The 12,885-nt window shown below is 49.6% G+C and overlaps 1 protein-coding gene across 2 annotated transcripts in view; it reads left to right on the top strand.

Moving 5' to 3' along the window:
- PDE6A (phosphodiesterase 6A) overlaps positions 1-11,251 on the top strand; it is a 57,614-nt gene extending 46,363 nt beyond the window's left edge. For both annotated transcript variants that reach the window (XM_059174015.1, XM_059174014.1), the window contains 5 exons: positions 4,676-4,739; positions 5,024-5,098; positions 6,504-6,587; positions 8,228-8,375; positions 10,482-11,251. In XM_059174015.1, coding sequence (XP_059029998.1) covers positions 4,676-4,739; positions 5,024-5,098; positions 6,504-6,587; positions 8,228-8,375; positions 10,482-10,561 — 451 coding nt within the window. In that variant the 3' untranslated portion in view covers positions 10,562-11,251. The remainder of the gene's footprint in view (positions 1-4,675; positions 4,740-5,023; positions 5,099-6,503; positions 6,588-8,227; positions 8,376-10,481) is intronic.
- The last annotated feature ends 1,634 nt before the right edge of the window (positions 11,252-12,885 follow it).

The raw sequence follows: 12,885 nt of genomic DNA, 5'->3' as shown, positions 1-12,885 counted from the left end.
ACTTTGATGGCCCCTAGGCAGTTTTGCCTCCGAGGCATCTTCCTCCATTAAAATAAAATTGTTAAAAATGGTATTTTATGACTGTATGCTGGTATAAAGACAAATACAATGTGGGCTGAATTCACTCTTCCATCTTCATCATTATTGTTTTTTTCTTCTGACTTGAAAAGAAATTAAAATTTAAACATTTTCATGGGCCCCTAAAAGTAGCCCGCGCCCTGGGCGCTCTGCTTTTCCTTACCGGCGCCCCCCCCAGTTGCTTTCACATCGTGATGCCAGAGTCAAGGAGTTGAAATAGAACCCACATCGTCCACAAAACCGAAATTATTTACTATCTGTCCCTTTATAGAGAAAGTTTGCCAGCCCCTGGTCTAGTGTTTTGCCAATGAGAGAGTGAGGACGGGGAGAGACAATGTGACTTACCTAGTGTCCCACGGGCCTTAACAGGAGCATCAGAACCGGAAATTTTCCCCTTCCCCCTCTCCTGCATACCCACAGCTTTTTCAGGCTTCCTGAGGCCTTACCCTGCAAGCCACACCTTCCCAGCCAGGTGCAATTTCGGGAGAGTCCGAATGCCTGGCCTGGTTGTCTGGGTGCTTTCAGAGGCCATCCAGGGGGGTCAGGGAGAAGTGCCACTGAGCTACACAGCCTTGCAGAAGACATATTTGTCTTAACGATGGGTTGGGTGAGCAGAAGCTCAGCTTGCTTCCATCTGCCAGCCCTGCGCACCTGGGCGACCGGGGCTAATGAGATGAAGCTGATGATCAAGATGAGGATGGGGGCACCTGGATGGCTCAGTCATTAAGCTTCTGCCTTTGGCTCAAGTCAGGACCCCGGGGTCCTGGGATCGAGCCCCACATTGGGCTCCCTGCTTGGCAGAAATCCTGCTTTCTGTCTCCCACTCCCCCTGCTTGTGATCCGGCTCTCTCTGTCTATCAAATAAATAAAATCTTAAAAAAAAAAAAAAAAAAGAGAGAAGAAGAAGATGAGGACAATGTGTGCACTCACACGATCATCTTATGTGATGGGCACAGTCGCCTGTAGGAGGCATATATTACATAGAACCATATGAAATTGCTTTTGACTGTTTTTGATGCACAAAGTCAGAATTTCATGATGCAATCTAATATGATTATCTCCTTTTACAAAGCAACAAACAAAGGCTCAAAGACATGAAGTCACTTGCCCGGACACGGCAAGTAAGGAGAAGAGCGGAGATCTAGTTGCTGATTTCAAAGCCCTGCATGGCATTTTTTTTTAAAAAAAGATTTTATTTATTGCAAAGAGAGAGAGAGATAGTGAGAGAGCACAGGAGCAGGGAGGAAAGAGAGAATCTGGGATCATGACCTGAGCCGAAGACATGTTTAACTGACAGAACCACTCAGGCACCCACCGGCATGGCATTTTATATAGACTGTTCTCCATTCATTCCATGCCCTCCTCCTCTTGATGCCTCTTGCTGACCCAGAGGCTAAGGTTCACATGTCCCACATACAAAGTCTTCGTGACTTCGGCTCTCTTCTGCCTGTTAAGCCCGTTGTCGTGTGCCCTCCCTCATGTCACCAACCCCCGCTTCCTGATTTTGCATATTCCCACGCCCTGCTGAGTTTACTTCTTAAATGCTTTGTTTATCCGGACACTTGTCCCGGTCATGGTCATGCCATGGCTTCCTGGCTCGTCTCCCTGCTGGTGTTCCTGTCCCCTCCACACGAAAGCCACAGTGACCCCATAAAATGCAAATCTGATTGCTTCATGCTTCTGTTCAAACTCTCCTTCAGTGGCTTTTCCTGTTGTTCTTGGCAGGAACGGCCCACGCTCCGAGGGCCTGCCCTGGCTGTCTTCTAGGCCTCGTCTTCCTCCCTTTCCTGCTGCTTCCTGAGCTTCTCCCACCTTTTAACTCTTTGAATGTGCCAGCCTTCCTTCCACCAGGGCCTTTGCCCTGCAGGTTCTCTCTGCCGGGAATGTGTCCCACCACTTCTTTACCAAATGGACAGCTCCACGGTCTCCAGACCTCAGCCCACGGTCACTTCCGTGAGGGAGCCCTCCCTGTCAGTTCAGACCTGTTCTCCTAGAATCGAATTCCTTTCCTTCAGAGCCTTTGTTTACACGTTCACATCCATTAGTGTGGTAAATGCATGACTCCCCAACGTGTGTGTCCGCTCTCTGAGAGCAGGGACCTGTGAACCCGCATCTGCATATGGGTACAGGGGGGATAAACAGAGGCTCCCTGCAGTCCCCTCCTGGACTACCCTCTACCCTGTAGCAATCCTGCGTACTCTCCACTGTGTCTCTGCTTACTCTACCGTTTCTTGGAGAACTCCTATGCACCCCTCAGGGACCCCTTCCACTGCCATCTCTTGCATGCCCTGAGCTGAGCTAGTTGTTTTCACCTTTGGATTTTTTTTTTTTCCTCTCAAATCTTATACTTCTTTCTGCCATCTCCCTCAGCATACTGTGATGATAGCTTTTTGCTCTTTGTTCTCTAGTGACTGTGAGCTCTCTGCCAACCTCTCTGGATACCCAAGACTTCATGTAGCACCTTGGCCCCACGGTACCTCAGCAAGGGGTGAAGTGAATGCAATGCCTTGTCTTTAGGGCACGAGGCTTTGGATTTGCTTTTCTGGCGCCCAGAAGTCCTCACTCCCCCTGCTCCCCCATTCCCAGGCATGCAATCTCTGTCTGAAGAACACTGGGTGTGTTTCCGCAGCTGTGGGAGTGATTTTCACATGAACTCTCCAGCCAAGGAAAGTAAACACCCAGGGCTCTCCTGAAGCCGCACCTACATGTGGACTGAAAATGGGGACACTGCTGGGTACCTGGGGGACAGGGACTCTTGTGTGCTCGGCCAGACATCCATTTGCTCAGTTTATTTGATGGTAACGGGTCTATGACACCTGATACGAAACAGAGGGCACGTGTTTTGAAGCTATATTACAAAGCATGAAGGTGTTTTGCAAGAACTGTATGAATTTCTGAAAGCTTATTTACTCGAAGAATCCTACATATTTCTGAGGGTTTACTTAGTGAGAGGTAACAGCCTGTTACTCTTTCATGAATAACTTTTTATTGAAGTATAGTCAACACACAATGTTACACTGGTTTCAGGTGAATGACATTGTGATCAGACAACTGCGTAGGTTTCGCTGTGCTCACTGCAAGTGTCACTCCCATCTGTCACCGTCTGACACTGTCCCAATACCGCTGATTGTATTCCCGATGCTGTGCCTTTCGCCCTCCTGACGTATTCATCCTCTCACCAGAAGTCCGTCTCTCCCCACTCCCCTTCCCCACTTTTGCTCATTCCCTCAGCCCCTCTCCTCTGGCCACCCCCGCTTTGTTCCTTGAGTAATTCTGAAGGCTTCCCAGACCAGCTTATATAAATTTTGCCAGATACAGCTGGTCAACTGTAAAATCATCCAAACAGCAAGACCCCCAGCCTTCTCCCACTATCCCCTCCCACCAGCCTCACCAAGTCTCACCAAATCAGGCCGAGCTCACCCAGGTGGCTTGCCCAGCAGACACAGCAGCAGGTTAGGCCCCGCTGCCCTCCCCGGACAATCCTCTCCTTCCTTCCCACCCTCCATTCTGCTCTGTCCTCCAGGGACAGCCAGACAGCTTTCCTGCAGCACAGCTCTAAAGAGGTCATGCCCGGGTCCTCAACCTTCAATAGCTCTCCACGGCTTCTCGGATACAATTTCCATTTCCCAGCTTGAAAGGTCACATCCACACCACACGGGCCTGGATTCCCATCTTGGACATGCATGCCACCATGCCCCCAAGTCTGAAACACCCTCTCCAATGCCCCTCCCCTCCAGTTCTTTGTACCTGTCCCCTCCTTCTCTGTGTTCGACTGTACCTACCTAGGTAATAATACCTGTCTTACCTTCTTCCTATTATTGTGAAACCACTTTAAGGTTTATCTTCCCATCCCTTCTGTCCCCAATTCCTCCTTCTACTTCTTCATGCAAGTCTTCCGGAAATGACTGATGTGGTCCTTCTTTTTCTGTGCATTTTTAATGGGGGTGATATTACTCCCTGCCATGGGCAAAAAGCAGTTCCTGGAGATGGAGCAAAAAGCCTTAGGTATCACAGTGACCGGCGGCCCTCCAAACAGATAGACAGTGTGTCTATGGTATTAAGATTTCATGGTGGACTGATTACAGAAAACACGTGTATAGAGGCTGTTTGATGTGGAAAGTGGAGGATGATGAGATAAAGCTTGAGAAACACTGGCCTCTGCTAGGCAGGAGAGAAGCGCTCTGAAGAGGTGCTGAGATTGAAATGAAATCCATGTTTCAAAATACCTAGAACAGTGCGTGTCCCGTAAGAAAAACCCAAAAGACGTTTGGCGATTATCGCCAGTATTTATCATGCACATACTATGTCTGGACCCTCTGCGAAGATTTTTACACACTTTATCTCATTTAATCTTGCCTCCATTTCATGAGGAAAGTACCGTTGTTGTTACAGATAAGGAAACTGAGGTTTACAGAGGTTGGTTTAATTGCTCCATGCCAAACTAACTGGCAACTGACAGAGGCAGGATTTTAACCTCCGTCTGACTTCAAAGCCCGACCTCCAGATGCAAGCAGCAGAGCCCCCCTCCTTGCAACGTGGTGCAGAGAAAGGAGAGAAAGGAGACCTCGGGGCTGATGGTTGGTGTCCTTATGTGCAGGGCCATGATGATGACCGCATGTGATCTCTCAGCCATCACCAAGCCCTGGGAAGTGCAGAGCAAGGTACGGAGCCCTCCTGACCTGAGAGGATGGGAGTCCCACCATCGTGACAGCAGCTGATTCGGCTTGGTCTCCCAGCTCCAGAAGCAGCTCACCTTTGTCTCATCTGCTGAGACACTGAGACCACTTTAGTGCCTCTCCTGTGATGACAACAAAGGGGGGCAGTGAGGCAGGGGTGGGGGTTAACTTTTTACCAAGCTGGAAAGCCAGGAAGGGTGGGAGCAAAGTTAGAAAGATCTGGGCTGGGGCTTGACCTGGGGGGTGTGTGGGGGGTGTGCCTTTTGCAGGTAGCTCTGCTGGTTGCTGCCGAATTCTGGGAACAAGGCGACCTTGAGCGTACGGTGCTGCAGCAGAACCCCATTGTGAGTAATGGGGGAGTGTGGGGGGGACATTAGCCTGATGTTGGGTGTGTGTGATCTCATCCTGATAGACAGGCGTGCCTCGACATAGGCATGTGTGATCATACCGTAGAGATGACCTTTTCCTAATGTACTGGTTCTCAAAGTATGGTCCCCAGACTACCATCAACCTCATTACTTGAGAACTTATTAGAGATGGGAATTCTTGGCTAAACACAGGCAGACAAGGGGACCCCAAAATAGATTTCCTCCCGGTTCCAACAGTCTGGGGGCCACGCTCCCAGGACCTGTTGTACTAGTACAGAGCATATGACTGGAAGACTTTGGTAAGCTGAGCCCTACCAATGTTGAAAGTAGGCTTGGCTAGAAGAGTCACCAAGACGGGGAGGCCAGTGAGAGGTTCACTAAGGCCCTGAGCAAGGATGGCTGGGAAGCAGAGGCAGGGTAGGAGGGCGCAACATTGTGGGGACAAAGCCATTGATTGAGATGGGGACGGGTTAAGCCTGGGCAATGCTAAGGATGTGGGGGCCCCTACGTGGGGAACCAAGGGAGGGCACAGGCAGTGAGGGGTGTGCAAGCCCAAGTGCAAGGAGCAGGGACCTCCCAACCTGAAGAGCAGGGAGCCATGGATTTGGATCTCTCTTCTTTCTTTTCCGCATTTTAAACACATAGATGCTCTAGTGGACGAATACCAGAGAACCATTGGCCAGGTTCCACCACAACCACTAGTGACCGCCACTCTTGTTTTATCTAACCTGCCACCCTCAGGCATTTTCTTATCTTTTGGTTGAAATATTTAAAAATAAATTCCAGATGTTATCATTTTTTCCATAAAGATGTTAGTATGGGTCTCTAAGAGATAAGAAAAACACACAGCCCGCATATGGGCACACATACACCAAATACCAGTGTGACGCTCACAAAATCGGTCATAATTCTTTATTATCATCTAGTCCTCAATCTCTGTTCCCTTCCCTGATTGAGCGAGAAAAACAGGTTGATTTTTTTCGAATCAGGGTCCAGTCATGAACCACACTTCTTCTGGTTGTTTTGCCTCTTGAGTCTCTTCCCATACACAGCACTTCTCTCCTGGTTTTTGTTTTTGTTTTGTTTTGTTTTTCCTTCTTATCTGCCATGTACTTATTTGTTGAAGACCGTGGGCCTTCTGTTGTGTAGTCTCCCACAGTCTGGACTTGGCTGACTGCGCCCTCATGGTGTTATTTAATATGTTCCTTTATCCCTGTATTTCCTGCAAACCACCAGTCAGATCTGGAAACTTGATGTGTTCAGGTTGCGTTGTATTTTTTGGTTTTGTCTTGTACATGAATGCTTCCTAGGCAGGGTGGGTCCCTTTTACTGCATCATGCCAGGGGGAGCCCTGCAGTTAACTCTTTCTCTCCCATGACAGCCCATGATGGACAGAAACAAGGCAGATGAACTCCCCAAGCTTCAGGTTGGCTTCATTGACTTTGTTTGCACCTTTGTCTACAAGGTAGGTGTACAAGGTAGGCGTTCCTGGGCCCAACGAGGTGTCTGATAAACCCAGGATTCCCAAACACTACCAGGAATCCTAAACCCTTTGCAAGTGACTGGTGGGTGTTTACAAGGAGCTTTTCTCATCTGTACCAGCATTTGGTCCTCAGTCCAGCCCAGTGGGGTCCTGAGTGATCACCTACACAGGCTAGAGCCTGGAGCTTCACATACTCTAGTTGCCCAACACCATAGGGACAGATGACTAAATGTGGCTTCAGATGGGAAAGGGGGAGGCATATCAGATAGAGACCCTCCTAACTTCCTGAGCTGGTGGAAAGGTAATAGGTTAAGGTAGACCAGTTGTCAAAAAAAATGGCTGGAATTTCTTTGAGCTCTTGCTTAGAGAAAACTCACTGAAAACCCACTGCTCCCATCTCCGTGGGACTTGTGCTACCATCAACCTCCTGTTTGTTATTTTTATTTTGGTCATATGTAACCTGAGGAGGCAAAGGCCATACCTGAGAAATGACAGGGCCAGCATCATGGGAGTCAGCTAGGACTAGAGCCAGGACACTTGATCCCTAGTCCAGGGCTCTCTCTGCTGTGCTAAGGAGGACTGGTGTGTCTCTGCTATACCATGGCTAATTGGGATCCTCAGAGCAAGAGGGCAGCATAACCGTACTCCCCACTGTCATTGGCAAGATTGCTAAACCAGGTAGGTGAGGCTGAGTGCCTCCTACACGCGTAGTCACAACCTTGTGAGGGCCTGCCTTTACGTGCTGTCCTGACTTTACTGCACTGTCCTGACTTTATGGCTGACGCTGAGCTCTGTAGGTCGCCTCCCCACGGCCACACAGCGTGTGGCAGAGCTACGTCCAAAGCCAAGCAGCTCAGAGCACAGCCGGCTCTGCCCGGAACTCTGTAGTGGGTCCTGGATTCGCCATTCTCACTTTGCACCAATCGACTCCATCAACCTCCATCTTGATTTCCTCCCTGAAAATCTAGGAGGGAGGCATCCTGTTTCCCCCCTCCCAGGCATTTCTGGGGATCCAAGGAGAGAAAGCGCTTCATAAACTACAGTGTGCTGGGCTCAAAGGCATTATTTGTATTCTTGGAGTTAAGAGGCCTTAATAATCCCCTTCACAAACCCCAGTTTCTCTCAGCAAGTGTTTCCTGGTGTCTTTAGGCCCCAGACCCTGTGCTGGGCCAGGGTCACCCCAGTGAGCAGGGCGCCACTGTCCCTGCCCTCTCCAAGGCCACAGCCCTGGAGAGGACACAGGCAGAGGGAGTTGTAGGGCGAAGTGAGACGTGGAAGAGAGGCTTTAGGAGTTTCTAACAGAGGACTCTACTTACCCAGACGGTTCACAGTGGTGAAGGGGAGAAGGCAGCGGCTGGGGGGGATGGGGATGGGAAGCCGTGGGAAGCAGTCTGCACTTTGTCCTGAGGGACAGGGGCTGCCCCAGGAGGGTTTTCAGCGGGAGAGGGCTAGCTGGGCTTTTGCTGACTGGAGGTCCCACAGCGTCAGCACCAAACCATGGGGAGACGGGTAGCCCCTCAGTGTTCTCAGCCTCACCTAGCCCTTGCAGTGGACCCCGGGGCGGGGCCCCTATACTGGACCCCGGGACGGGGCCCCTGCACCAGAGGCTGGCTCTCTTCCAGGAATTCTCGCGTTTCCACGAGGAGATCACTCCCATGCTGGACGGGATCACCAACAACCGCAAGGAGTGGAAGGCGCTCGCGGATGAATACGACGCCAAGATGAAGGCCCTAGAGGAGGAGAAGCAGAAGCAGGAGGCAGCCAAGCAAGGTCTGAGGGCACACCGAGCCCTCCCAGCATGCCTGGCCTGGGCCCCAAGTCCCGTCCGTGTGGTCCCATTCAGGCCTCCCCACCTCCCGTTAGTGCCCTTGCACTGCCTATGAGAGGGTGCTGAGGCTCGCTGAGGTCAAGTGCCATGGCCAAGCCACAGTCAGCAGAAGAGCCTCGTTCGCAAGCCTGAGACTCCCAGTAAGAGTTCCCGCCTCTGCCCCAGCCGATGTAGGGCAGATTTCCAATTCCAGGGCTGTGCCCATGGAGTCCAACCTGGGGCAAAGGAGAAAACCTAGAATTACTGTTTGAAGGAATTGGAGGGTCTGTATTTCTGGCCTTTTGTCTGGTGTTTGAATGCTGTCTATACTATTGTGAGCCTTTGTTTGCATACTACCAGTGACGGAGGGCTCACTACCATACATGACATTCTCACTCAGTACCACTATTAGAAAGCTCTTCCCTAAACAGCAGTTCTTCTCCCTGGTGAAACCTCCACCTCGCAGCCTAGTCCCGCGTTCAGGAACCAAAGGGGATTTGTTTGCTCCCGCTGTTCCTGACTGACAGCACACTCTTCCTCCCTCCGGTGGTTTCTTTTGCTGGTTGTATGAGTCCAGTTTCCTGATGGGACATGAATTGTAGTCCTGACCCCGCTTGGACTGCCTGCTTCTGCACACCTGCCCTCTACTCTTGTTCTTAACACAGACCCCATCATGGCTCCAGCTCTGCTCCGGCATCATGGGGTGACTCTAAAACCGGTGGCTGCAAACATGGGGCTACCGTTGACATTTCGCACAGCCCCAGGGGGTGTCCTGATATAACACTCATTGTAGATTTGGGTTTTTTTTTTTAAGGTTTATTTATTTTATTTTAAAGAGAGGGAGAGAGAGAGTATAAGCAGGGGGAGGGGCAGCAGGAGAGGGAGAGAGAGAATCCCAGACTCTGCTGTGCTGAGCATGGAGCCTAATGCTGGGCTCGATCTCACAACCCTGAGATCCCAACCTGAGCTGATACCAAGAGCCAGAGGCTTAATCAACTGTGCCACCCAGGCGCCCCCTAGTCACCATAGATTTGTATGGTAATTAATTTTCCAGAGATGGCAGAAAGCGTCCCGAGAAAGATGCATTTCTTTCTAATTTACTAATTGTCTCTTGGGCTAGTGGCAGGTTTGTGCAAATGTGTAGACTACGGGTATCTTTTGTTTGACCTGCATTCTTTTTTTCTAAGATTTTATTTATTTGTCAGAGGGACAGAGAGAGAGAGAGAGAGAGGGAACACAAGCAGGGGGAGCGGCAGGCAGAGGGAGAGGGAGAAACAGATTCCATGCTGAGCAAGGAGCCCAATTCCGGGCTCGATCCCAGGACCCTGGGATCATGACCTGAGCCGAAGGTAGATGCTTAACCCACTGAACCACCCAGGCATCCCTGGCCTGCATTGTTTTAATGTGAATCTGCTGTCCATATTTTAAAGCTGGGATATTTCAAATTTTTAAAAACCAGTCTAGATTTCTAGCATTTCTTCTTTGAAAGGTCAGTATTCGGGGAAGCCTGGGTGGCTCAGTCAGTTAAGCATCTACTTTTAGCTCGGGTCATGATCCCAGAGTCCTGGGATCAAGTCCCTCATTGGGCTCCCTGCTCAACAGGAAGTCTGCTTCTCCCTCTGTCTGCTGCTTCCCTGCTTGTACGCTCTCTCTCTCTCTGAAAAATAAATAAGATATAAATTAATTAATCAATTAATTAAGTTAAAAAATAAATTAAAATATCAGTATTCGGCCACACCAGTCTGCATTTCTACAGAACAACAAGGAGTTGGAGCTGAGTGGCAACTGCCCCCTTCAGACATGACAGGGGATCTCTCCAGTTTGCCCCAGTCTCCAGCACTCCCTGTTGTCTCCCAGACAGTAGTGACCAGTGCTGGTTGCCCTTTACATTAAATTGGGCTTCTTATTCTATTTCCCATTTGTGGTTTCTCTTGGTTTCCCTTCTGCATGTGTGGTTATTTGCGGGCCTCAGAAAGCCCCTGAGTCTGCAACTCTTGGTCTAAACCAGGGCAAAGGGGAAGTGCATGGTCGCCTCCTCTTACCTGGTGGGTTCTCTTTCCTGTCTGCAGCCGCTGCGGGAAATCAGCCGGGTGGCAACCCTGGCCCAGCGGGGGGCGCACCTGCATCCAAGTCCTGCTGCATCCAGTAACGTGGACCAGCATCCAGGGAACGAACGGCACCAACCTTCTGGAAAGAGATTACCCAAGCCGGCGGAAAACCAAAACCCTGCTTGCGAAGTAAAAGCGTAATAAGATTTGAAAGCTGGAAGATAATTTAGCTTACATCCTATCTAGTGTTCACACATTTTTTTCAGTTTTGAGAATTTTGATCATTTTATTGAGCTAAAACCCACCAGCTAGCCAGCAGAGACATCAATTAAACATTTCATTAAGGCCAGACTCACCAGCTTGCTTAGAATCATTTTCGTTCTTATACTTTTAGGGTATGTTTTCTTATAACAACTGTCAAGCATCCTCAAAAGTAGAGAACTGTACAACCAATCCCTCCCTCCTCATCACCCGGATTCCAGTATTAAGATTTTGACACATTTGCTCCATCCATCCTTTTACCTTTCTTTCGCACCTTTTTTCTCTTAGCTGAAGTATTTTTCTTTATTACATTGATGGTCTTTTCTCTTAATCTCCCGATTAATCAAACTGAGGGTTGCTGGGGGGTGGGGGGTAGGCATAGGGTGGTTGGGTTATGGACATTGGGGAGGTTACATGCTATGGTGAGTGTTGTGAAATGTGTAAGACTGATGATTCACAGACCCATACCCCTGGAGCAAAGAATATATTATATGTTAATTTAAAATGAAAATAAAATTGATGGTCTTTTTCTTTTTTTAAGTGTATTTATTGAGTGAAGTAATCTCTACACCCAACATGGGGCTCGAACTCACTACCCTGAAATTGAGGGTAGCATGCTCTTCCCCAAAGGAGCCAGCCAGGTGCCCTTTAGCTGAAGTATTTACAAGCACGTTTCAGTCCTATCCTCTCACTCCTCCTTTACATGTCTTTAAAAACATCTGGTTGTTTTCTAATATAACCACATCATTATCACATGCAGCAAATGAACATGTCACTTCCAGTCCTGGCAGAGGCTGTGATGAGCTGTACACTTTCCTGAAGAGCAAAGGATTTTCGGTCCCTGCAGCTCTCGGTGCTGTCCCACAGCCCTCAGACATGACCTCAGCTGTAGGGAGACACTTTGCCCAAGGTCACTCCCACAATGGCCTACACACAACGACAGGGCCATACCTCGTATTAAGGTGCCGCAAAGGGCCCTCCTAGCCCCAGGACTAGATCCTCGTGGGATCACCAAGGCCACCACCGGAGCTCCATCACAGCTCAGCTTCTCCCTCTGCCCGTTCCTACTTCCCTTCCCTTCCCCGGGTGTTGGTCCCACTCCTTAATAAACACTTTGCAGACCAAGACCACCACAGAGGCTCTTTCTGGGGAACCCAACTGGGGACACCTGTCCTTCATCGCCTCAGCCCCACAAGTCGCAAAAGTGTCCAAATTAATTGGTTTGCTTGAATATAACCCAAACGAGTTTCACACTTTAACTGGCTGCCTCTTAAGCCTCTTTTTTGTTGTTTTTTTAAAGATTTTATTTGTTCATTTGACAGAGATCACAAGTAGGCAGAGAGGCAGGCAGAGAGAGAGGAGGAAGCAGGCTCCCCGCTGAGCAGAGAGCCCGATGCGGGACCAATCCCAGGACCCCAAGATCGTGACCTGAGCCAAAGGCAGCGGCTTAACCCACTGAGCCACCCAGGTGCCCCTCTTAAGCCTCTTTTAACCTACAAAAGCACTTCCTTCTTTTTCCTTTGCCAATGACTTATTGCAGAAACCGAGTCAGCTGTCCCATATTCTGTATTTACCCGTCTGCCTCCTTGTACTGGTGTCTGACATGCTCCTCTGTCCCCAGTTCTTCTCGAGGTGGGCAGTAGTTCTAGAACTTCTCTTCCTCCCAGAGAGAACGTATCAAAGCAGAAGCTAATATGTTAAAACATTGGCTTGCAGGAGGGGACCAAAAGGTTTCTCCAAACTCCATGTAAACCAGGGATCTCCTCTAACTTCCCTTTCTACATAAATGAGGAATGGCAGCCAGTGAAGTGAAGAGCTGGGCCAAGCTCGTGGCGCAGTCCCCTGGCTTCCGTCCAGATGGCCGAAGTCACAGAGAACACAGTGTACCCAGCACATGGCCCTGTGACAGCCATAGCTCATCACTCCCGGCTCCTGGCACACGAGCCCTGCCCATGTTTGCAGTTTGGGATGTCACTAAGAAGCTGGGTCTGGAACCCTCATCTTTTTAACTCTTGAGTTAGATATTCTGCCTTCCTGAAATTGACGCTCTCAGAGTCTTTAAACAGAGACATGTCCCCAAGCCTGCCACACATAGCGGTTACGTGGCAGAGTAAAGAGGAGAGGTAAATGTCACTCAGGAACATACAGATCCTGGTCCTGGTTC

The sequence above is a fragment of the Mustela lutreola genome, chromosome 5, assembly GCF_030435805.1.
Source record: "Mustela lutreola isolate mMusLut2 chromosome 5, mMusLut2.pri, whole genome shotgun sequence".
Lineage (NCBI taxonomy): Eukaryota > Metazoa > Chordata > Mammalia > Carnivora > Mustelidae > Mustela > Mustela lutreola.
This window is presented reverse-complemented; position numbering and strand designations above follow the sequence as displayed.